We start from the raw sequence: 25,188 nt of genomic DNA on the forward strand, positions 1-25,188 counted from the left end.
AAAAGGAACTGTCCTACCTGCTCAGTCTGCAGACTCCACCACTGTCTGGAGGAATCAGAGGACACTCCCCCCCCCCAGCTGTCCTTGGTGTGGTCCCCTTCAGCACTTTGAGGGCGGTGGCAAGCTGGAGCCTTAACCCTCAGCTCCTTCACCCCCAGGACTTCCCGGGATCCTCTGGCTGGGCACTTGTCAAAGACCAAAGCCAGGGTGAGGTGAGTAGGTGACTGAACCGGGCTGGGATGGGGGTGGGATTGCGGGGAACTTTGGGGCAGGGTTGGGGGGTATCACTGTGCCCTGCTCCCTGCCTTATGGGAGTAGAGCCCCTTGCAAATTACAAAAGTACAGAGTAAGCGGCTCCTGGAGGGGGCTAGGTTTCACCTAAAACTGCCCCAATTCTGGCTTGGGTCCCAGATTCCTTTAATTCTCCCATAGAGTTGGGGATTCCTCTCATAAGGGAAACATTGGATGGAGACTTTTCAGGTGCTACAGCTTGGGGCAAATACTATGTAACAGGTGTAGGTATGCACTCGGGATAAGAAAGAGTGTCTTGAAGAGGAAGATAAAGCAAGGAAGATGGGGGCGATCTCAACCTAGGATCACATCCAAACCAGGCAGAGACATGGATCCCCAGGCTGAGACAGGATGATTAGGTGGGAGCGTAAGAGGCATTACCATTCAAATCGAATTACTGGTCAGGTGAGTCACATTTAGCAAGAAAAATAGGATAAAGTTTTCTAAGGGCAGCGTCCTGGGAGAGTGTCAAAGGCTTGGACATATGAGACATTTCCCTTCCTCTCTGCAGAAGAGAGCTAATTTCAGGATTGTGTTGTAATTAAGTTGTTTTCTGGCCAAGTTTCTTGGTCTTCTATATTGTATGGTGACCACACTGTGTCAGTGAAAAACATAAACCTCCTTTTTCTTTAGAGTTTGTTGGCCAAATATGTCCTAATGTACCAAAGGACAACTTCAGGGACAGTCCTGGGATATGGACAGGGACTGTCCCTTGTTTCACCTCTGTCCTCCCTTATTTAACCTCCAACAATGTCCTAATGAAGGAGAAAAACAAAAGACTTCATTAAGCATCAAGCTGAACACCTAAGAGAGTTCCAAGCAGCCAAGACTTTAATAGCATGACATCCTCTGCTGAGAGTTATAGGCACTCAAGGGGGTCCCACCTGTGGGACTTCACCATTGGCTGAAAATTGACTTAGCCCTTATCTGAAATCCCCATTTGGGCCACCAGGAAAAGGATGAGGATTGGTCAGAATCAGTCAGGGTGTATGGGGAAAAGAATTTCTGGGAGCAAATCTATTCTCAATCAAGGCAGATTTTATTGTGAACAGTGAGGTAAGGTAAACACAGATCTTTTCTGCTATGCAGTTAAGCTTCTTCTCGGTTCCTCTATCAGTCCTGAGGTGGTTTTCAAGTTATTTGGGAGGGTTCAAAGGAGTTCTTTCCTTACTCCATCATCTTGGCACCAATAACTTATTAGAGAGTTGCAAATTAAAATAATTCTGAGGTACCACTTTGCACTTACCAGATTGGTTAACAAGACAAAAAAGGAAAATCACAAATGCTGGAGAGGAAATGGGATAATAGGTGCAATAATGCATTAGTGTTGGAGCTTTAAACTAGTTCAAATATTCTGGAGAAGAGTTTGAAATTATGCCCAAAGAACAAAAAAGGTGTGCATGCATACCCTTTGACCCTACAATACCACTACTAGGACTATATCTCAAAGAGATTTTTTAAAAAAGGAAAAGGAAAAGGAACTATATCTACATAAATATTAATAGCAATTCTTTTTCCAGTGACAAAGAATTGTAAATTGAAGGAATACCCATCAATTGGGAAAGATGAATAACTTGTAGTATATTATTGTGATGGCATTGTATTGTGCTATAAAAGGGGGATGATTTCAGAAAAATCTGGGAAGACCTTTATGATGCCAAGTGAAATGAGAAGAACCAGGAGATCAATGAGCACAATAATATAATAGCAATATTGTAACAGTGATCAACTGTGAAAGACTTAGGTATACTGATCAACATAATGATTTGAGATGATTCTGAGATGAATCATGATGAAAAATGCAATACATCTCCAGATAGAACTGATGAACTCTGAGTAGAAATTAAAGTATAATATTTTTTCATTTTCTCTCTTTTTCTTGCTTTTTTATGAAAAGGCTAGTATGAAAAAATGTTTTCCATGATTTCACACTTATAATAATATATTTACTTTCTTAATAGCTGGAAGAAGGGCTAAAGAGAGGGAAAGAATTTGAAACTCAAAAAAATTTTTACATGTTAAAAATAAATAACAAATTTGAAAAGAAAAAAGAAGTCTTCATCTTTCTAGGACTCATTTTCCTCTTTTGTAAGATAAAGGAGTTATCAAAATGACTTTTAGGGGTCCTACAACCTGCCATATTTGTCATTCAACCTGTCTAAATCACATTGTAGATTCTCAGAAAGTTCTTCAGATTACATGATTAGAATACAATTCTACTAACAACGTTTGTGAAGCCAGAGAGATGGTGATCTTTCTTAGTGAAGATGAAAGAAAACCAGCAGTGTTCCAAGGAACACCTTGAAGGAAGCCAGATATTCTAACATGCTTTGAAAATTGGTTTTTTCAAACATGGGGGACAGCCAACCAGGGCACAAAAACAAAAATTACCATGTCAAATGCAAAGAACAGCAAGGAGACTATTAGGGTTGCATCATAGAGAATATAGAAGTTTCTAAAGTTGATGAAGATCGAAAAGGTAGGGAGGAACCAAATTATAATTAGATTTAAAAGCCAAACAGGACTTTTTCCCCCCCCTGGAGGTAACCGGGAGACACTGAAATTTATTGAGTAGGAGGAGAAATGAAATGGCCAGATTTACACTATTTAAGAAAATTATTTTGGCAGCTGTGTGGAGAATAAATTAGAATAAGGAAAGAGTTGAGGGAGAAAGACTATTACAATAATTCAGGCAAAAGATAATGAAGGCCTGAACTAGAGTTAGTGATTGAATATGCGGAGAAAAGGTAACATATATAAGAGATGTTGAGCAGCAACAAGACTTGACAATGATTAAACATTTGGAGTAACTGAGAATAAAAAGTTGAAGATGACATGGAGCAACACCAGGGAACCCAGTGGGAATCCTGCCCAAACAGTCCCTGACAAATGACTCCATCTCAGAAGAGAGGTTATTGAATCATTCCTTGAAGATAAAATGTAGATCTTGTTAATGTGGCAGTTGTTCAATCATTTCAGTAGTGTCCAACTCTTTGTGACTCCATTTAGGATTTTCTTGGCAAAGACACTGTGGAGGGGTTTGCCATTTCCTTCTCCACTCTATTTTACAGATGAGGAAAATGAGTAAAGCAGAGTTAAGGGATTTGCCTGGGGTTACGCAACTGGTGTTTGAGGCTGGATTTGAACTCGTGATTCCAAGCCTGGCACTCGATCTACTGTACTAACTAAATGTTTTCTGCACAAAATATAGCACAAAATATAAACTTTTTCCACTCACAATCGCTTTTCACCCAAGAAATTTTTATGCAACCCTGGATATGTAGATATATAAAATAAGTATACAAATCAAACATTTACTGATAACAAATCATAAATTTATTTCAAAATGATTCTTTGGAATACAAATTTGCATACTAATGAGATGGATTGCTTATTTATTTTTCAATAAAGATTAAATCTTATCAGAACGTTTGATACTTTTTACTGTTGCCAGATGTTTCACAATCCCTACATTCAGTCTTGTGACCTGATATGGGGTCACAGCCAATGGTTTAAGAAACTTTGAGATACAGATCTCAACCAAATATATAAGGTAATAATTGTTATAACATATGTAATTACACCTAAATGTAGATATAAATATAATTATCTAGACACACATATACACAAACATATATATGCATATATATAATCTTATATTATGCATAGTTGGACTCAACATTTATCAAGCAAGCCAGGCTTGACTGAAACCCTCCATCCATTCTTTCTGACTAATCAAACCACTCTTGCTACAGGCTTATAGATCAAGTCAATGTAAAAGTGGATTCAAATGAATTCTAGTGCCCCGAACAGCCAAGTATTAGGAGATTCTGAGAAGGCTCAGAAATCTGTGACTATGCAAGTCAGGCTATTGATTTATTTCCTGGTAAGTATCCAAGGACTTTGCGATGAGTCAAATTCAAAATCTAACAACAGGGATTATTTTTTAGGTGATGGAGTTAACCAAATAAGTTTTTATATTTATCAGCATGTCTTTCTGCAGCTTTGCAATTAAAAGTTGCTTCCAGAGTATTCTCAATATTCACAGCTCTCCTGTGTCATATGTCCTTCTTGATGGCTCTACTGAAAATGGGCTTCCTCCCTGTCTTGGGACTCTTGTTGGCATACTATTTCTACCCAACCACCAATGACTTCAGATCCGGTGAGTCCCAAATTCCTATGGGGTTGGTTCGTTAAATCCTGCAGAGGCTGGGACAGGGAAGTCTGAGAAGATGAATGATAGTGAAATGTGTTAGACATAAGCCAATGAGCTACAGACAGAGTGAGGAGCAAACTTGGCTCGACTATCTGGGGTTAGGGTTACTTCCAATACCTTTATTGAGAGCAGAGGAAAAGCAGTAGAGAGAGGTGGAAATATCTCCCCAAAAGTAAAGCTAGGGAATATTTGAGAGCAGTGGCTTCGTTTTTGTTTCGTTTTGTTTTTTTAACTTTACAATTTTTAAAATTTTACATAGTCTAAAGCTTGTCTTTTTAATTTTTGTTATATTTTTATTTTCATTTCCAAATTCTCTCTTTCCCTTCACTTCCTCCTTCAATCATTAAGAAGGCATGTATGTGTGTGTATAAAACTATTACATGTGTGTATAAATATGGATATAGACATTCCTAATATATCTTCAAGTTAATCAGGGACTAAAACCAATAGTTTTAAGATAGGAAACTATGGGATCTCAGGATTTCATCTTGCAAGAAGCAAATTTTTAGAACATCGAGAAAGCTTTCTTTGAATTGGGATCATTTTTGGGGGGCGTTGCTTAAGAAATACCAAAGCAACCTACAAAATTAACTCAATTTTCAGGTTCTTCTAAACTTTGTCTTGGGGTAAAAACAAACCTTGGGTATTCTGGATAAATGTGCTTTCAGAGCTTCCAGTAAAACACTTCATATCTTGGAGTGTGTCAAATTTGATTCATTTTAAAAGATATTGGTTAAGAGTATTCTGTCCCAAAAGTCAAAGGTCCTCTCTTCTCAGTGGTTTTTTTCTGAAGTAGGATTAGAAGGCATAGTCCCTTGAAAAGTTCAAGGTAAAGTCTTACAGGCTAGGTGAAGACTTAGAAGAGAAAGGGCAACAGAGCCAGCTCTGCTGGCTCAGCAATGACTGATGAAAGGACATTAAGAAGTCACAGAGTATGAGAAGATTTTGGGAAAATGGCAGATTAAGTCAGAAAATTTTTGGCTCTCCAAATTTCCTCAAAAAAAAAAAAAAAAAAAAAAAAAGACCAAAAAATTATTTGAGAACAGCAGGAATAAACACAAGGTGAAGCATTTGTCCTCCTAAGACAACTTAAAAAGACCTCCAGGGTTAGAGCTTTGGCTTGAGTAAAATCCTCCAGATCACCTCTTCATAAGCAACAAACTAGGGGAGGATTCTGGGAAGATGGTGGAGTAGGTTGGTAAATTTCAAAGTGTCCCAATTTCCCCAAATTTTTACCTCAGGGTGAACATAGACTGGTGAAAAACCAAGAAGACTTGGGGCAGGACAGAGGTCCTCCTGATACAACCAACAAAATTTGAAGAAAGATTCCAGGGCAGAATTAACCTGTCTGAAGTGAGCCACCTCCTGGCTAGCTCTGAAGAAACATCAAGTAGGAACCCTTGAACTAGCTAGTTGCAGTTGAAGACTCAGCAGAAACCACAGAGATTTTCCCCTGTTTATTGAGTTGGGGAGGGGTGTGAGTCCAGGAACTGGACTGGGGGAACTGAGGGAATCTCATCTGATTGGGAATGCCCGGCCCCGCTGTGCTGCTGAGACACTGCCCTGGACAAGAAGGAACCAGCACCTGATGAGTGCAGAAGCAGTGGGGCAGGGCCACTGCTGGCTGTGGGCACTTGGAGAAGGGTAGAGTGTTTGGTATGGGATTCCTGGTCAGAGTGGAAAGTTGAAGGAAAGTTTGAAGCATCATTCCTGCACTCCACAATTAGAGGTACTTACACTAAAACCTCTCATTTAAGAAAATGAAGGAGCAAAGGAAAAAAAAAAACCCACTATTGAAACATTATGAGAACTGGGATTCATCTTCAGAGGAGGATACTTTAATTTTAAAAAAGCTTCTAACACAAAGAGTAATATGAAATGGTTCCCTGCTCAGAGAGAATTTATAGAAGAATTCAAAAAAGAATTCAAAAATCAAATGAGAGACACTGAGGAAAAACTAAAGAACAAAATTAAAGCAATCCAGAAAAACAAGAAGATTATGAAAAAAAGCTAACCAATTAGAAAAGGAGTCTCAAAGATGAAAATAACTCTTTGAAAATTAGAATCAGGCAAGGGGAAGCCAGTGAGACAACAAGAAATAACAAAACAGATTATAAAGAATGGGAAAATAGAATAGAATGTGAAACAATTCATGAGAAAAACAATAGATCTGGAGAACAGATCTTGAAGCAAAAATATAAGAGTAATTGGACTGCCAGAAAGTTGTGACCAAAAAAAAGAACTTTGACACAATAATGCAAGATATAATCCTAGAAAATTGTCCTGGAGCGATAGAACTTGTGGGGAAAGTAAAAGCAGAAAAAGTCCACCGATCACCATCTCAAAGAGATCCTTTGTGGAAAAACACAAAGGAATATTATTGTCAAATTTCAAAAACCCCAGATCAAAGAGAAAATTTTGCAAGAAACAAGGAAAATACAATTCAAATATGCTGAAGCTACAATTAGAATTGTACAATACTTACCAGTCTTTGGATTGGAATCATATCTATAGACAAGCAAAAGAATTAGGCATATGGCCAAAAATATATCTAGCAAATTTTGAATGAGAATGAGAGTGAGAAAAAATGGACATTCAACAAACTTGCAGATTTTCAGAATTTTCTATCAACCCAACCTGAACTTGACAGAAAATCTAACATATAAAAACCAATATCAAAGAGCAATTTTAAGGAACTCAACATGAACAAATTTTGTTTTTTCTACATGGCAAATGTATACTTTATGTTTAAGATTTATATCAACAATAGGGTATTCTCAAAAGAAAGATCAACATAATTAAGGTAAAAAATAGTAATCATTTTTCTTGTGCAATAAGATAATGTATATATATGCATACATATATTGTATTTAACATATACTTTAACATATTTAACATGTATGGGACTGTTTGCCATCGAAGGAAGGAGGGGGAAAGTTGGAACAGAAGTTTTTGCAAGGGGCAATGTTGAAAAATTGCCCATGCATATGTTTTGTCAATAAAAAGCTATAATAATAAAAAATAATAATAATCATGTTACACAATGAAGTGCAGAGGAAGAATAAACATAGAAACATTAGAATGGAGAGGCAGGCATGTAGTTCTAAAAACCTACTTCTTGTGTCCTGCTTTCTAGAGCCCCCAAGTTGGAGTGATAAAACGAATCATTGCTTTCTAGAGCCCCATGCCAGGATGATTACGATATACCTTCCTAGTGGAAAAGTGATGAGACAGGACTACTGAGGATGGTAGAAAAATGGAGTCCGTTTATTCCAAGGACTTTCCCCTTTTTATACTCTTGTGCCCTTATGTAACAAAAACACTGGGTGTGCGCCAAGTGTGCTGAACACGTGGAGCCACCTGAACAACTTGCCACCGTATGTAGTTTGCCAGCTGGTATCACTCGGCTTCAATTACAACACCACCTTCTGACTCCTCAGGAAAGCTGAGAGCCCTTAGGGGAGATGGGGAGCTGAACCAGACGTTGTTAGCAGGTTCCCTCTGGGCTGAAGGGTCTTATACCTCACCCAGAGTTCCCCCACTATCTGTGGCCCTCTACATCTCACCCTCTCTTTTGTTTTAATTGAAGCAGGTATATGCCAGTGGTTAAATCCATTACCATGGGAGGAATCACACAGGCAAGTTGTAATATCATACAAGCAAGTAGTAACATAACAATATGAATAAACAAAATACTATAACGATTCCATGAGTCCCAGAAGGAAAGTGTGAAAAATAGTGCAATTCACAACCAAACATACACCTCCTTCAGCAGCCAAGAAATAGTCCAAAGCCAATCTATTGTCCATCATTTCATGTGTCAGGGAATCCAATGATTCCTGCAGGTTTTTTAATCCTGCATCAGTCTCATTAACAATTATTTTTGATGTTCATGAGTCAATTGCCATACACAAAGAGCTAACTACCAGGCTCTTTCGGTGGTGGGCACAGTCAGAGATGGAACCACCCAATGTTTCTTGGGTTTTCTCTTTTTCTGTTTCCAATGGACAAGGCAAATACGGTTCGTTGGCACCTATCATGTTCCTTCTCCATCTGTTGAGACACAAGCAAACTCTCTCCCCCACGCCTCTGGTCCCTTCCATTCCCCACTTTCTGGGTCTCTCCACATCACTTGGCGATTATCTAAAGACAGTGGAGCTGCTCTCACTGGACACTGCCTATGAAACCTGTCTGCCAGGGCCAGTGCATCTCCATCAAAAATCAGAAAATTAATAATATATAAAGTTAAGTTTAGAAGTTCTCTAGGGTTGCCTGTGGCTCCCCCTTTCTTTTGTTTTTGGAGGAGCATCTTGATTTCTCTTTCTTCTCTCTATTACTGGCTGTTCTTGAGAATTAAAAGACATGCCAATGGTGTGTAAAATCTGATACTGTGGCAAATACAGAGGAATTCCAAGGACTTAAAGGTTGTAAATGTCCTTGGTCAAGTTGCTCCTGTACTATATCTAATAAGACCTGACTTTTTTCATTGGTTAAGGAACATGTTCCATCCACACTGGTGTACTAATTTTCCATTGAATGGAAACAGGTGAGAGTGCTGGCAGGCCTTAAACAGCAGCCCTGCCTAAAAGGCAAAAGTACTTAATTATTTCCCAACTGTTATGTCTCTTCCCTATAGATTGATGGGGCTCCCTTTTTTTTACATTACAAAAGGAGCAAAAACCCCTGTTCCATCCCCAAACCTCCATCCCAAAGGGGTAGCATTAAGTTCATCTACTACTGATCCTCCTATACCAGACATATGGGTGGTTGCTGTAATCTTTGGCCAGTGACTAGGATATTATTTACACATTCCCCAGTTTCCCAAATCAGTGTATGAATGGACAGTTTTTTGAGTACTCTGAAGAGGTGAAATGATCAAACTGACTGTGTGTGGAGGCAAGGGATCTGTAGGCTGAACCAGAACAGGTTTCAGATCTCCAGGGCGTCTCTCAGTAAACAGTCCCAGCAGCATACAGCTCTATTGTCCCTAACTGCAATCCCCTTCCCCCACCAGTTTAAAGACTCTCAGGGTGTAATAGCAGCTGCCATCAAACCCCTGGGGCCCTGGAGCAGAGCCCCACCTCTGTATTGAGTAATAGAGAGTGGAGGGTCAGGAGATGAGGAATACCCTAAAGGTACATGTTCAGGTATGGGCAGAATTGAAAATTTACTTTGAAGTGAAGTCCCCTCTGGACCCTGAGAAACATAATCTTGAAACTAGTTAATTGTTACTAGCTCTTCACATCTTAATGCAGATGGTATTTTTACACCCTCAGATGTGCTGCCTTAAAAATCCTAAACTTGATAATAAAGAAATACTGTCTTAATGCCTGTCTGGGAATGGCATCCTTAGTGTGATAACCTTTGCCTCCTCTCTAGGATGAAATTCCTTTAATATGACAAATGTATTAGAGAACTTTTATGTCTCTTTCTATAAATGTGTCTCTGCAATCACTTGATACTAACACCCCTGTTCTGGTGGGCTTCAGTCACTAGCTAGCAATAAATGCTCTTAAATTTATATTGGCTGTCCTGTATTTTCTCTCTGGGCATTTCAGAAGGTGAAAAGCAAGTTCATCAGCAAGGTACTTAAGATATTCAATTCCTTTTCTGCCCCTCGGGCAATGTACTTAAGATACTTAACTATTTTCTCATCCAATTGGCTGTGCCCTGCAAATCTAGAGAAGAAACAAACGAAATAAATCAGTACAATGCTACAAAAGACTTCCTTATTTCTGCCTCACATGCTGTACCTTCCAAGCTTACAAGCACCAAGTATCTGCTTATTTTTCTCCTCATACTTCCTTGTCTGGCTGCTGAACTTAAAATCTTTTCTCTTTTTAAAACTTGTGGGATTCCTTAAAACCAATTTTACTCCATTGTATTCAGTTAGTTTTTCTCCCATTAACTTCCACTTCTCTTGAAACAAGGTACTAAGTGGAATTGAGACAATGGTTAAATCTAGTTTAGCATTGATTTAATCCTACAACAAATAATGGTTTCCTAGTGATGTAATGATTGGTGTGTACTCAGTGTGAGGCATATAAGCTAGAAGCCCCAGCCAGGAAGATTCAGAGACAAGGTGACTAAAGGCTGGAGCACAAACCCTTGAACTCAGACAGATTCATCCCATCTCACACCACTTTGGTAACAGGCTCTCCTCCTTTGCTTCTACACGGAAACCAAGACTCCTGAAGGCCTCCAGAAAACTAGCCAAGCCCCAAATGAAGGAGATAGGACTTGGAAGGAGACAATAAAGGATTTGGACTTTAGCACTTGGCTGCACTTGTGGTGATTACTGAACTGAAATGAAGGCTGCCTCCAGAGACCCCAAAGAAACCTCAACAAAGAACATTACATTTTAGAGAGAGCATTACACCTTGCTTCTCTGTTAACCTAATTAAGCATGGAGGGGAGAGGCTCTTTTCTTAGTGTTTGTCCCATTTTGGCTAAAAAATGAAAGTGACTAGATTAGCCCTTACCAATTCTTCCCCTTGCCTATTTTTATACTTACCCTTCTGGGTCACGGGACTTCTCCACTGAACTCAGCCAATGGCATTAGTCGAGCTAATTTGTATAGGACCCCACCTAGAGCCCCACATTGGATGCTAAATGTTGTGTCCTGCTTTCTAGAGCCTCTATGCTGGGGTGATTAAAATACTGAGTCTTGCTTTCTAGAGCCCCCAAGTTGGGGTGATAAAATGCACCATGCTTTCTAGAGTCTTCACATTGAGGTAATTAAAATATACCATCTTAGTGGAGAAGTGATGAGGTGGGATTCCCGAGGATAGTGGAAAAATGGAGTCCATTTATTCCAAGGACTTTCTCCTTTTTATACCCTCGTACCTTTATGTAACACTGGGCAAAAGCCAAGTATATACTGAGCACATGGGGCCACATGAACAACTTGCTATTGTATATAGTTTGTCACCTGGTATCACTCTGCTTCAATCACAATGCAGGTTGTCACTACCCCCCTGATTTCTCAGGGAGGCTGAGAGCCCTTAGAGGAGATAGGGAGCTGAACCAGACATTGTTAGCAGGTTCCTTCTGGGCTAAAGTGTCTTATTCCTCACCCAGAGTTCCTCCACTATTCGTGACACTCTATGCCTACTCACATTGGGACTGGGTTCAATAGGCAACACAATCTATATATTATGAAGGGTATAGCATCCTCCAAAATCTATGAAGAAATAGTGGGGAGGGGTTTTAAGTGAATGGAGAAGCAAAGGGTAAGGGAAGAAAATAAGAGAGGGATCCCTCAGTGGGGGGAAGTTAAGTAATAGAAGCCAAGTTATGGGGAGGAATTTAATGAGACAACAAGGATAGGAAAAACATGTATGCATGTGGGGTAGGTATATATCCTATATATGTATATATAAATATATCCTTTCTTAACTATAGCCTGCTTGGGGGTAGTTGGGCGAAGGGATGAAGGGAGGAAAAAGAATAAAGTAAATAAGGTGCACAGCAGAGAACAAAAGAACAATTTACAATGAAATAAAGAAAAGATGGCCACTTGTGAATATAATTTCTTCTACTAATATACATATACTTTCTTAAATTGGTATTTGTTGTTAGATATTTTGAATCTTCTCTGATGTTCTGTTGGGCACATGACAATGCTCTCTTTTGTTTTGTTTCATTTTGTTTTGTATTGCTTTTCTGTTTTTCTTTTTTCTTATTGTTTCTTTAAATAAAATTAATTTGGAAAAATAAATAAATAGAAATCAAGCAAGAGAGATAGAAGAAAATTTGGAAAGAAAAATGATAGTGGTACAAGAAAATTATGAAAAATGAGTCAACAGCAAGTGAAAGGAAACCAAGAAATATTGAAGGAAATAACTGCTTGAGAAACAGACAAGTCCAAATGGTAAAAGAATTACAAAAAGCCAATGAAGAGAACAATGTCGTAAAAAGCAGAATTGGCAATATGAAAAAAGAAGCATAAAAATTCACTGAAGAAAAACCTCCTTAAAAGTAGAATTAGATAAATGGAAAAAAAGCTTTACTAAAAATAATTTCTAAAAAATTAGAATTGAGTAAATAAAAGCTAATGACTTTATGTAAAATCTAGAAACAATAAAACAAAATCAAAAGAATGAAAAAATAGAAAATAATGTGAAATGTCTTATTGAAAAAACAACTGACTTGGAAAATAGATGGAGAGATGATTTTTAAAAGAATGGACTACTTGAAAGACATGATCAGAAAAAGAACCTAGGCATCATCTTAAAAAAAAAAACTGTCAAGAACAACTGCCCTGAATCATATTCTAGAGAATAAAATAGAAATTAAAAGAATCTACCAATCAACTTCTGAAAAAGATCCTAAAATGAAAACTTCCAGAAATATTATAGCCAAATTCCAAAGCTCCAGGTCAAGGAAAAAATATTACAAATAGCCAGAAAGAAACAATTCAAATGTCATGGGGCCAACAGTCAGGATTATATGAGATTTAGCATCTCCTACATTAAAGAGTTAGAAGTCTTGGAATACCATTCTCTGGAGAGCAAATGAGCAAGAATTCGAACCAAGAATCATCCACCCAGCAAAAGTGAATGTTATCCTTTAGGGGAGAAAATAGACATTCAATGAAATATAGGACTTGATGAAAAGACAACTGAACAGAAAATTTGACTTTCAAATACAAGATTCAAGAGAAGCATTTAAAAAGATAAACAGAAGAGGGAAGTCATAAGGGAATTAATAAGGTCAAATGTTTACATTATTGTATAGGAAGATGATGTTTGTAACTCATTATTTATAACTTTCTCATTATTAGGGCAAATAGAAGTAGTATATGTAAACAGAGAGTATAAATGCGAGTTGAATATGAAGGAATAATATGCAAAAAAATAAAGTTATGGGGTAAAAGAAATGTACTGGGAGAAAAGAAAAGAGAGAGGTAGAATTGAGTTAATTATCTTACATAAAAGAGGCAAGAAAAAACTTTTACAGAAAAGTGGAAGAGAAGGTTAGTAAGAGGTGAGTGAGTAAGTGAAAGAACCTTATTTTCATCAGAATTGGCTCCAAGAGGAAATAACATCCACACTCAATTGGCTATAGAAATCTATCTAACTCTACAGGAAAGTAAGAGGAGGAAATAAAAGGTGGTGGAGGGTGATAGAAAGCAGTGTAGAGGTAGAGGAGAGGTAGTCAGAAGCAAAAACTTTTGAGGAACAGGGTGAAAGGAGAATAGGATGGGGGGAAATACAATTAGCCTAATAATTATGGGGGGAAAAGGTTTAAAGCAACTTTTTCTGATAAAAGCTTCATTTCTCAAAAATATGGAGAATTGAGTCAAATTTATACAATAAAAGCCATTCCCTATTTGATAAGTGATCAAGAGATACAAACAATTTTCTGATGAAGTAATCAAAGCTATCCATAGTTGTATGATGAAAAAAAAAATACTGATTGGAGAAATGCAAATTTAAACAATTCCAGGATACTTCCATGCCATTTGTGGCATTTATGTTTCAAGTTTATCTTCATTTATTGCATATGGTACCTTTCAGGGAAATGTAATTTACCTTTTTATCTCTCTTAACTAGCTCAATTTTTGCTATTCTTTAGACTTAGACCATAATTACTATCCTTGTCTTTTTTACTTCAGCTCCAGCATAATAGATTCATTCTGCTCTAGCCCCTTATTTTTAACTTCATATATATCCTTCTGTTTCAAGTGTGTTTCTTGCAAACAACATATTGTTAGGTTCTATTTTCTAAGCCATTCTGCTATCCTATTCTATTTTATGGATGAGTTCTTCTCAATCACATTCAGTTATGATGACTAAATTCTGTTCCCTCCTCTCCCCTTATCTTACTGTCTTTATACTTTTATACTTTTTCTTTTCTTTGTTTCCCACATTCCCTTCAAGAGTTTGTTTTACTTCTAATTCTTCTTTAGTTTACTCTTCCTCTTATTTTCCCCTTTCCCTACTGTTTCCTTTTTGGATACGATGCATTTTTGTACTCAACTCTGTACATTTATATTTATTCTTCTATCTTTTGACCATCACAAAGAGATTTAAGCATTGCCCATTTATACACACAAAACACACACACATTTATACACACATACACCCTTCTTCTTTTGACAATTACTTCTATTTGCACATCTCAATTGTGTGAAATAGTTTTCTTCATTTTTCTTATTTCTTCCCTTTCCTCCTCCACAGTGTATAACTCTTTCCATTCCTTTCCACTCTTCTTTTAAGATCATAAAACATAACAGAGGGGCAGCTAAATGTCTCAGTGGATAGAGCACCAGCCTATAAGTCAGGAGGACCTGAGTTCAAATCCAGTCTCAGACACTTAACATTTCCTGTATGATCCTGGGCAAGTCACTTAACCCCAATTGCCTTTCCAAAACAAAAGAGAGCAAAAAACCATAACAGAATCACTCTTGGATCCTCTGATTAATTTCCGATGGTGATGATGATGAGGGAATACATGTAATATTACCCTATATTAGAATGCAAACAGTTTAACCTTGTTTATTCCCACTCATGCTTGCTTTTATTCTTCTCTTGACCCCTATGTATGTATCTCAAGGTTTGTATTCACCTCTGGCCTTTTTATCAGGAATGCTTGATAATACTCTCATTAAAAGCACATTTCTCTCCCTGTTGAATTATGCTGTTTTTCTAAGTAAATTACTTTTGTTTGTAAACTTATATTTTCTGTCTTCTGGAATACCATTTTCCAACTTCTCCATTCTTTGATGGTTGTGGCTGCTAAATTGTGTGAAATTAGTTGTACCTCTTCAGGACTTGAATTCTTTCTGTTTGTCTCCTTGCAATATTTTTTCCTTGACCTGAGAACTCTAGATTTTTGCTATAATATTCCTGGAATTTTTCATTTGGGGCTTTCTTTCCAGAGGGGCATAATGAATAATGAACTATGGAGGTGAGCATTTTTACTTTGCCTTCTGCTTCTATGAGATCTAAGTGGCTTTCTTTTATAATTCTTTGAAATGTGATGTTTAGCTCTTCCTTTGGGTATGTATTGAGGTAGTCTAATGATATTTAAATTATCTATTCTCAATTTGATTTCTGATCAGTTATTTTTGCTACAAGATGTTTTACTTTTTCAGTCTTTGAATTTTGTTTTAATATTTTTCACTATCTCATGGAGTTATTAATTTCTATTTAGTCAATTCTTATTTTCAGGGAATTATTTTCTTGGTTAACCTCTGTACTCCAAGCTATTGTTTCTCTTTCCAAATCTTTATTCTTGGGTAAGCTCTGTACTCCAAGCTATTATTTCTCTTTCCAAATCTTTATTTCATAGCTCTCATTTCTCTTCCTATTTTCCCCCTAGCACTTTCATATTTTTAGCTCTCTCAAAAATTTTAGATCTCTCTTTTTAAAAACTTTTTATTCACTACAACACATTTGGTTAGATTTATATCTCTTTGATAATTTACTTTTAAGTATTTTGAAGTCATTCTCTTTTGGTGGGATTCTTGTCTTGAACATTCCTGATCCTGTGATATCTTTTTATGGAAGGATACATTTTTTTCCTTTTTTTGTATTTGTTTTTCCAACCTACTTCCTAATTTCAATCCTTATATTAGGAGCAAGTCTCTGCAAACTATTGGGGAAAAGTGTAGGAAATCAGCTTTTGTTCTCTTGGGTTTTTCTGCTGCTTTGAGCAGTTTAATTGATAATTGCTTTATTCTGGGATCTCAGAAGCAGCTAAACTGGGGATTTATAAGTTTTCATTGCTCCAAAAGTGATGTGATTTAAGCAAACTATTCCCAGCTCTCTTGATGTGAACTCTTCAAATTCCTGGTCTAGATCTGGATCAATCCAACATTTCTGTTGGCTTATTCCTGATTAATTCTGGTAGACCGCTGCTGTTTTTGGCCACTTTCAGCAATGTTGGAAAGCTCTATGAATTCCAAGTCACAGAACTTCAGGCTCCTCTTTAGTAGGGGATTACTCCTCTGATTATTCCTCTGCAAATTTTTGGCCAGAAGACCCCATTTGGAGTCTGGAAGTAAAGCCACACAGTTCCTATTTGCTTCTAAACTTATTCCTACTTTGGTACAAACCTAGCAGTAGCTACATCTCACTCTGGAAGACTACCCATAAATAGAGAGCTTCTCTTCAGTCCTCTCTGTATCTAATATCTGTATCTAATACCCAGAACTCAGTAATGGGTAAAAGAGTTACCAGTTGGCACTCGTATAAGGTCAGGAACTCTGGATCAGTCTGGAATCTCTTCTTGATCTGACAGGAATTGAATATTTCATCCTCTTTTCCGTTTCTACATGTTCTACATTTTAAATGCTGGGTAAAAGAAGAGTGTGGAATTCCCAGACTGAGTTAGAAATGATAAAGGCTCCCTCATAAGAAAACAAAATCCTCATGGAAGTTGGTGAAGTGCTAAGTTTGAGGTATAGAAGCATGGCATGAAAATGATACTATGGGATTTAAATATACAGACTCACTAATACAAAGCCCAGATCCCCAAGTGAACAGATCAAGTGATGGATAGAGGTAGAAGCTGAAGTACAGGAACATGATATGAATAAGCTCCTGGAATATGTGGCTATGTGTGAGTGAATTTGAATTTTCAGAGAATTTTTCATGGAAATATTTACTCACAATTCAGAATTTGTTGAAATAAACTGAACTAATTCCAGTCCTGAAGTTGTAAACCCTGAAACATAGCCAATAAAACTACTACATAAACTACATATATGAAATTATTTCTGAAAAGCTGATAATGTTCCTTGGGCTTCATAGAGATGCTCCAAGGGAAAAGGGTGATTGTTACTGGTGCCAGCACAGGCATTGGAGAACAAATAGCCTATCACCTCGCACGGATGGGAGCCCACTTGGTGGTGACAGCACGGACTGAGACAAAACTGAAGAAGGTAAGAAGCATCAGAAAACTTGTAGTCATATATAGTCATTCACCACCATATGTATGTGTATATATACATATTCACAAAACAACATATACACAATATATAATATATTGTTGGGTTCCTACACTCTCAAACATATTAAATAATCAATAATGTCCATACCCAATTATTTAATCAGAATTAATTTACCAACAAAAATGTGCATTTACAATCTCCTTACTTCCTTGATTAGATAGTAAACTCTTAAAAGGAAAGACTTTGTCCTAACCTTTTTCTGTAGCTAACTCATTCTTTTAAAAATAGTGCTTTGCATCTTATTAAAGATTAAACTGAGTTGATAATAAATCAAAGTAATAAATAAATCAAAATAACCCTTGCCCTGAAGGAACTTATATTCTATTGAAGCAAACTACATGAACACATAAAAATAAATAAAACATATATACAAAGCAAATACAAGTAATTTTAGAGGGTTGGTCCTAGGAACTAGTAGCTGGGAAAATCAAAGTAGTACATAAGCTGGGTTTTGAAGGAAGCTAAAGATTCAAAGAAGCAGAATTTATAATAATTCTCTATTACAGGTCATCGCTGAATGTTTAAAACTAGGAGCAGCCTCAGCACACTTCATTTCTGGAACCATGGAAGACTTAGTTTTTGCAGAGCAAGTAGTTACCAAAGCAGGAAAGTTGATGGGTATGGTTAAAACCTGCTCCTTTTTCTTCTGGGGAACTCCCTAGAGTTATATAGGGATTGTTAAAAAAAGTCAAGGAAGGGCTCTGAGCTTAAATGGTTCTTCTTGCCTAACTCATACAGGGGGGCTGGACATGCTCATCCTCAACCACATTAGACGAGAAGATATGGATTATTTTAATAATGATATTGCCGACTTACGTAAATTAATGGATATCAACTTCTTTAGTTATGTAACCATGACATCAGCTGCCCTGCCCATGCTGAAACACACCAATGGAAGCATTGTGGTGGTCTCCTCAGTAGCAGGTAAGTGAGGAATGAAAGGGAAAAGATGAAAAGATAAGAGAGGAGTCTACATGGTTTTGATTTTACTAGGAAGTACTTCCCTGAATTCAATGAAATAGAACCTGGGAAGGGAGAGGGAAAGTATCAATTCATCTATGTTTATATTTAGCCAGGATTGATTAAGAGAGGCAATATAACATGCTTGATGGAGGTATTAGTATATGGCCTGGATGTATGAACTTTATAAGAGAAATGGATGAAGAGAAAGAGAGAGCTATAAAGTATTAAATCAAAATTTTTGATTTGGTGAAGGCTGATGATCGCTCAGGAGCAGCCTCAAAGAAAAGCTGGAAAAGAATAGATGGGGGAGCAGCTCAGAGGTGACCATAGGCCAAATGCAAAGGCAACAGTGAGACTGATGACATTCAAATGTCCTCATTTTCTGGTGGTGATGAGTTAATGGCAATAAGTGTTAAAATTCCCTTTAATCGGAGGCAGGTTTAAAAGTGAAAGAATTCACTTATTCCTGAATTATTAATTGCAAAATGAAAGTTTATTGTTGGATAGAAATCAGTTGGCTAAGAGACTGACTTCTAAAGTGGCAGAGTTCTATTGGGAAATGGAATTTTACACTGAGAGAATCAGTAGGCAAGGGTCCTAGCAAACTGCTTGGGCCATCTACAAAGAGCTTAGCTGAGGGAAGCTGTATATGTGCATTTTGGTGGGGGCTAGAATAGCCCGAGCTGATCAGACCAGGATTCCTCAATGGAATGAGAATTTGTAATTTCTATGGGAGTTGATTTGCCCCTGAATAGTGTTACTTCTCTCATCCTGGGAGATGGGCTCTGTCTGTAGATTCCTTGGAGCCTGGGAGATCCTGATCTTTGAGATCAGAGAAGGGGATACAATCTCTAAGACTGATAATCTTAAAGGGAACACAGCTTCACTAAAGGGAACAGTTTCCCTCCTGCTTCAAGACTACTCATCCTCTCTGTGCATGTGAGGATTATTGGAGGTTTATTCCTCTCTGGCAATAATTTTAAGTGAAACTTAGAAATGCTAGGCAGGCTTGGGACTTCAGTGCCTTGAATAACTGGGGCTGTGGAGACAGAAAAGCTTCATCTAGATTTGGGTATCAAAAAGAGAAAAAAGGGGGGCAAACCCCCTAAGTGGCAAACTAGAGAGTAATTAGCCAAAAGTGTCTGATTACTGTATGCTTAGTGCTTAGTCTAACAAACTGAATTGATCAAGAAGTCAAGTCAATAAGCATTAAGTACCTTCTAGGTTCAAGGCCTGTGCTACACACTGAGGATACTACAAAAAAAAAAGTAAGAAAAACAGCCAGTCTCTCTTCTCAAGAAGCTTGCAATCTAGTCAAGAAAGTAATGACAACACTATATACAAACATACCTGGATTTAGCAACAGAGGAAATGATTTTTAAAAAATATGGGGGGAGGGAGTTGTCATTATTCAGCATTCAATTCTGTCAGAAAACATTTATTAAGCACTTTCTATGTACCAGGCACTATGCTAAGTGTTAAGGATACAAAAGGAATTTAAAGACTCTTCATGTCCTCAAGGAGCTCACAATCAAATTGGTAGACAACAAACAAATAAGCTTTATCCAAGATAAAAAATAAAAAAATAAAAAAAAAAGGAAGATGTTAGGATTGGGAAAAACTTTCACTTAAAAAAAAAAAAGGTTGTTTAATTTGGACTTAAAAAAATGAGGGAAGTCAAAAACTGAATATTAAAAACCTACTAGGGGATTCAAAGGCACAAAAGGAGCAGATTGCTTATAGTTTACTGGGGGGAAATGATATGTGCATGAATGGGTAAACATATATACATATATGTAAATATATGTACATATATACATAATATAGATGTATATCCATGTAAACACATATGTATATATTAAATATGATAGATAAATGGATGGAGAGGGAGAAAGAGAGAGAGAGAGAGAGAGAGAGATGGATAGGTTTCCCTTCCCACCCCTTTAGAAATTACTTTGTATTTTAGATAAACTCTGTGGTGAGTAATGGACAGAAAATCAGAAAAGCCTCTTGGAGGAGGTGGTGGAATTGGTGTTAAGATTTGAAGAGGAATAGAGATTCTAAAAGCAAAGGAGAAAAAAAAGAGGGCATTCCTGTCATGGGGTTATAGAACTAATTAAGTGACTTAAATGGAACTCAAACGCTATTTTTCAGAATTTTTTTCATTTTTTTATTCCTATCTTTTTTATCATGTTCAGTTTTCCTTCTCTTCGAGTCAGTTCTTCTTCTAGATTAAAAACTCCACACTAGAGAAGAGTGGGTGGTGTGGGAGGAAATTGATCTTGAAGTAAAAAACACCTAAGTTCTTTCAGGTTCCCATACTGGCCCATCCTGGCTGGAGGACCCTAAGCAAATCATTTAATCTCATTCTCTAAGATTATAAATAGATGAATAATTACTGATTGACACTGGTAGAGAGAATTTCTTCACTGGAAATTCCCTACAATAAAAAAATCAGTTTGAAATCTAAAATATATACTGAGCTGCTTCCTTGGAGATCTTTAAAGTTTCAAGTTTGTCATAGCAAAAGTGTGTGTGTGTGTGTGTGTACATGCAGTTACTCCTTTCTACTGATTAAAAATTATGGTTATATATCTGGGATTAGAAAGGAGAGATTAGAAAGAAGAGATGATGGTATTCTCCAAGAAGAAGTGATAGTGGCAAGAGAGTGAAGTGGTGGGAACTAGTGAGGTTAAGTTCCTCTTCACAAATATCCTTTATATTAACTTAGAAAATATAAAATGTGCCTAATGGAATCATGACAGGCAGAGGAAAACGTCATAGTACGTTATTTGTCAGTCCAGTTTAACATAGGAAAACAGACAGGAATGTCTTTGGAAACTGGAAATAAGGTCTAGCCAAGCAGCTCACAGATGGCTGAGCACTCTGTTGCCCAGGGAAAAGCTAAAGTGTACTGCTCAGGTACAGGTACAGAAACAGGTACAAACTGCAACTTTGTCAGCCATTGTCCAGTTCTGGGTCGCAGACTTAGCTTGTATACAAATTGGCATTCCTAGATAGAGAGAACATAGGCAAATGTACTGAGAAAGGAGGTAGTTCAGTTTGGGAGAAGAGGAATTTGAGGGAAGGATACTCCCTTCACAATCAAAAAAGTTCAAATCAGTCTCAGACACATGTGTGTAACCTTGGGCAAGTCACTTAACCTGTTTGCTTCAGTTTCTTTATCTGAAAAATGAGAAGGAAATTGCAACTTACTCCATTATCTTTGCCAAGAAAATTTCAAGTCACAAAGAGTGAGACATGTCTGACTCAACAACAGCAAAAATTCAGGGAGGAGGACTTAGTCTTAAGTAAAACAAACTTTAAGGATGCACAAAAATATTTATAGTTCTTTGAGGTAGTAAAGAATGGGAATGTGAGAAAATGCCCATAAATTAGGGAATAGCCGAGCAATTTATGGTATATAAATGCAATGGAAAATTACTGTGTCATTCTTTTATCAGCATAATGACCAAATACAATTCCAGAGAATTAATAATGAAACATGCTATCCACCTCATGATACAGAGATGAAGCACTCAGAGTACAAACCGAGACAATTTGTTTGTTGGACATGGGCAATGTGGATATTTATTTTAAATGACCCATGCTTATAATGGGTTTTGCTTTTCTTGCGTTCTCCACTGGGCAGGTGGAGGAAAAACAAGAAGACAGATTTTGTCTGATTAAAACAAATACAATTTTTTTTTAGAAAAAGAAATGGAAGTGGACAAAAACAAACAAAAACAATCCTACATATTTGTCATTCCCAATTCCATGTCTCATTCTCTCCAACTACATGGCCATGTTCTCTGATTGAGCAAGTTAAATCATTCAGCCAAAAGGGATTAGAAAGCAAACCTAATTCATAGCTTCTTAATTTATTAATAATAAATATTTTCACTCTTTAAGTCTGGAAACTGAGTAGAATAAAGTTAAACAAATATATACATATATATATAAAGAATTACAAAGTGTTGTCTGTCACATAATAGATGCAATAATAAATGCTAGTTAGCTGGCTGACTGACTTAATCTAGATGCTAAACAAAGATTATTTAAACTATACTTCCAGCTGGTTTGATGCAACTCAGCTACCAGGTCTGGCTCTTAACACCTATTTCAGTATTTGAAGGGATTAGACTTATTCTGCTTGGGTTGAAATGACAAAACTAAAAGTAATGGATGGGCATTATAGAGAAATTGGATAGTTTAGAGGTAAATGTGGAACAATCAGAACTATTCAAAAGTACTGGGGGAATACAACAGGTTCCTTCTCCCTAGGGATCTTCAAGCAGAAGGGAGGATAACAGGTCAACAATAGTATATGTGGAATTCTTGACCATATATCATCCTAACTAAATGGTCTCTGATGTCCCTTGCAACTCTGAGATTCTGGAATTGAGCTTTCCCAAAATGATACAACTGGTTGAAAAGACAGAAGAGGTTAGTTTTCTCATTGCTAGGAGGTGTAATCCATAATCACCAACTTATGTTTGTTGTCTAGGGAAAGTAAGTTTGCCATTGATTGCTGGCTACTCAGCATCTAAGTTTGCTCTAGATGGATTCTATTCTTCACTGCGGTTAGAATTACAAATGATGAATGTCAACATATCCATCACACTCTGCATCCTTGGCTACATAGACACAGGTGAGACCAGCACTGGGTGGTAAAACAAACAACATGGAAACATCAGTAACATTACAGTTTCTGGTATAAATCGTATATTATTCAGGGTATACTCCTGATTTTGGCAACCTAACTTTTTTGTATTCTCTTCCTCTTCAGATAATGCTGTAAAATCTCTTTCTGGGATTATGACAAATGTAGTTCCATCTCCAAAGGAGGAATGTGCATTGAAAATCATCGAAGGGGGAGCTTTGCGTCAGAAAGTAGTAGCTTACCCAGACTATGTCAAGTTCTCACTGTGGAATCCAACCCGGATGATATTGGAATATCTTTATTTTCTTAAATTTGAACAGGAAGCTTTTCATAAAACAAAAATCCCCAACAATATAAAAGAGTAGATTCTAGACCGCTTTTAGTGCCTTAGAGACTTGAGATTAAGGGCATTTTCCATGATTAAATATCCAATGGTATGGTAGAAACACTGTGCCATGGAAGACAGAGATAGCTTCAAAGACAGAAAGTTCTCAGGTCAACTTCTGATGTATATGTATATGCAACTCTTAGCAAATCACTTAAATTTTCAGTGCCCTTGGCACTTCTCCAAGACTATAAATTTCAGGATAGCTGGTGATGGGCAAACCTCATATAAGAGTTCTCTACTTTGATGAAACCACAGATCAAGACCAAAAAAACAAAACAAAACAAAAACCCTAAACCCTTTAATCATCTCTCACAAAACAAAATTTATGAGGTCAACAACTCCTTTTTTGTTCAGATTTTATCATAGTTTAAACTAAAGTTTTAGAAGTAAATCATCAGGGTAGAAGGAGAAGAAGAGGGGGACAGCTAGGTGGCTCAGTGGATGGAGCACCAGCCTTGAATTCAGGAGGACTGGAGTTCAAATCTGGTCTCAGACACTTTAACACTTCCTAGCTGTGTGACCCTGGGCAAGTCACTTAATGGGGGGGGGGGAGGAAGAGGGAATAACAATTTTGTGGGTAAACAAAAATTTTCTGAAAACTGTATGTTTCTTTTTTGAACCTTGGAGCCTCTTCCAATGTAAACCCCTGAAAGTGGCATTATACAAGGCATAATTATTTGGGTCAGCATTTATTCAAAATCACTGATGTTTCTCTTTTATCAGAAAAAAAAATAATTGAATGCAAAAAGCATTTAAATAGCATCATAAAATAAGTAATAAAGAAAATCCCCTCCATATTTATTGAGGCACACTCATCTGCAGATTCCCACACTAGCAACAGAAGAAGAGGAAATGCATAGTGAACATACATGATGAGAAAACATTCTTTATGGTTTCATTCCATCTGGAATCCCCTTTTGCTCTTAAGTCACACCTTGTTGCTTATCCTCATAACTGCTAATGTCATCTGCGAGACTGGTAATGTAATATATTGGGTTACTTTGTCTACCAAGAAATAAATTGTTATTTGTTTCCATTGAGCTGCAAGGTATAGATATCATTTCTTGTGCTACTTGCTTTGCTAACATCTGTTGGTTCCCTGATGAGCTTTTGAGTTGTCATCTGTTGATTTTTTTCCAATGAGCTGCTGCCATCTTCTGATTATCTGTTGAATTGCAGTTACTATGCATTTCTCCCTTTTCTGTTGGAAAGCAGTCACAATGCTTTTTTTGTTCCTAGCCCATAGAGAAGAGGAAGGGAATACATATTTACAAAGTACCTACTATGTGCCAGGCACTGTGCCAAGTGTCTTAAAAATATTATTTCATTTGATCCTCACAATAAACCTGGAAAGTAGGTGCTATTATTATCCCTATTTTGTAGTTGAGAAAATTGAGAGGTTAAATGATTTGACCAGGGTCATACACAGCTAGTATCTGAGACTTCAATTGAACTCTAGATCTTTGTAACTCCAAATCCAGCACTGTAATCCACTGACCCATCTAGCTGTCTTTAGCCTTAAAACTATCACAACTCTTTTATAAGTCAGACCTACAATCATGTCCAGCCAGCCTGCCACAATTGTTTGTCAAATCTATCCTTTTTTAATGTTTTTTAATTAAATATTTTTATTTTCAAAACATATGAAAGATAATTTTCAACATTCACCCTTGTGTTCCAAATTTTTTTCTTTCTTCCTCCTCCCC

General features: G+C 37.1%; 1 protein-coding gene across 2 annotated transcripts; it reads left to right on the forward strand.

Moving 5' to 3' along the window:
* Positions 1-23,769, forward strand: HSD11B1 (hydroxysteroid 11-beta dehydrogenase 1). 2 transcript variants are annotated; one of them, XM_074267413.1, is made up of 7 exons: positions 1-212; positions 4,340-4,453; positions 17,269-17,399; positions 17,975-18,086; positions 18,207-18,392; positions 22,939-23,082; positions 23,221-23,769. In XM_074267413.1, the coding sequence occupies exons 2-7, from the start codon at positions 4,354-4,356 to the stop codon at positions 23,457-23,459; spliced, it is 912 nt and encodes a 303-aa protein (XP_074123514.1). In that variant the 5' UTR covers positions 1-212; positions 4,340-4,353; the 3' UTR covers positions 23,460-23,769. The 2 variants fall into 2 exon arrangements, with proteins under 2 accessions (XP_074123514.1, XP_074123515.1); XM_074267414.1 differs by having other exon boundaries at positions 15-212; positions 4,295-4,453.
* Positions 23,770-25,188: the final 1,419 nt, after the last annotated feature.

Source organism: Sminthopsis crassicaudata, chromosome 5 (assembly GCF_048593235.1).
Source record: "Sminthopsis crassicaudata isolate SCR6 chromosome 5, ASM4859323v1, whole genome shotgun sequence".
Taxonomy (NCBI): Eukaryota; Metazoa; Chordata; class Mammalia; order Dasyuromorphia; family Dasyuridae; genus Sminthopsis; species Sminthopsis crassicaudata.

Coding starts and splice junctions, on each gene's coding strand:
- HSD11B1 (XM_074267413.1), top strand. CDS start 4,354: ATGTCCTTCTTGATGGCTCTACTGAAAATGGGCTTCCTCCCTGTCTTG. Junction 4,454..17,268: donor CACCAATGACTTCAGATCCG/GTGAGTCCCAAA, acceptor TGGGCTTCATAG/AGATGCTCCAAGGGAAAAGG. Junction 23,083..23,220: donor CCTTGGCTACATAGACACAG/GTGAGACCAGCA, acceptor CTTCCTCTTCAG/ATAATGCTGTAAAATCTCTT.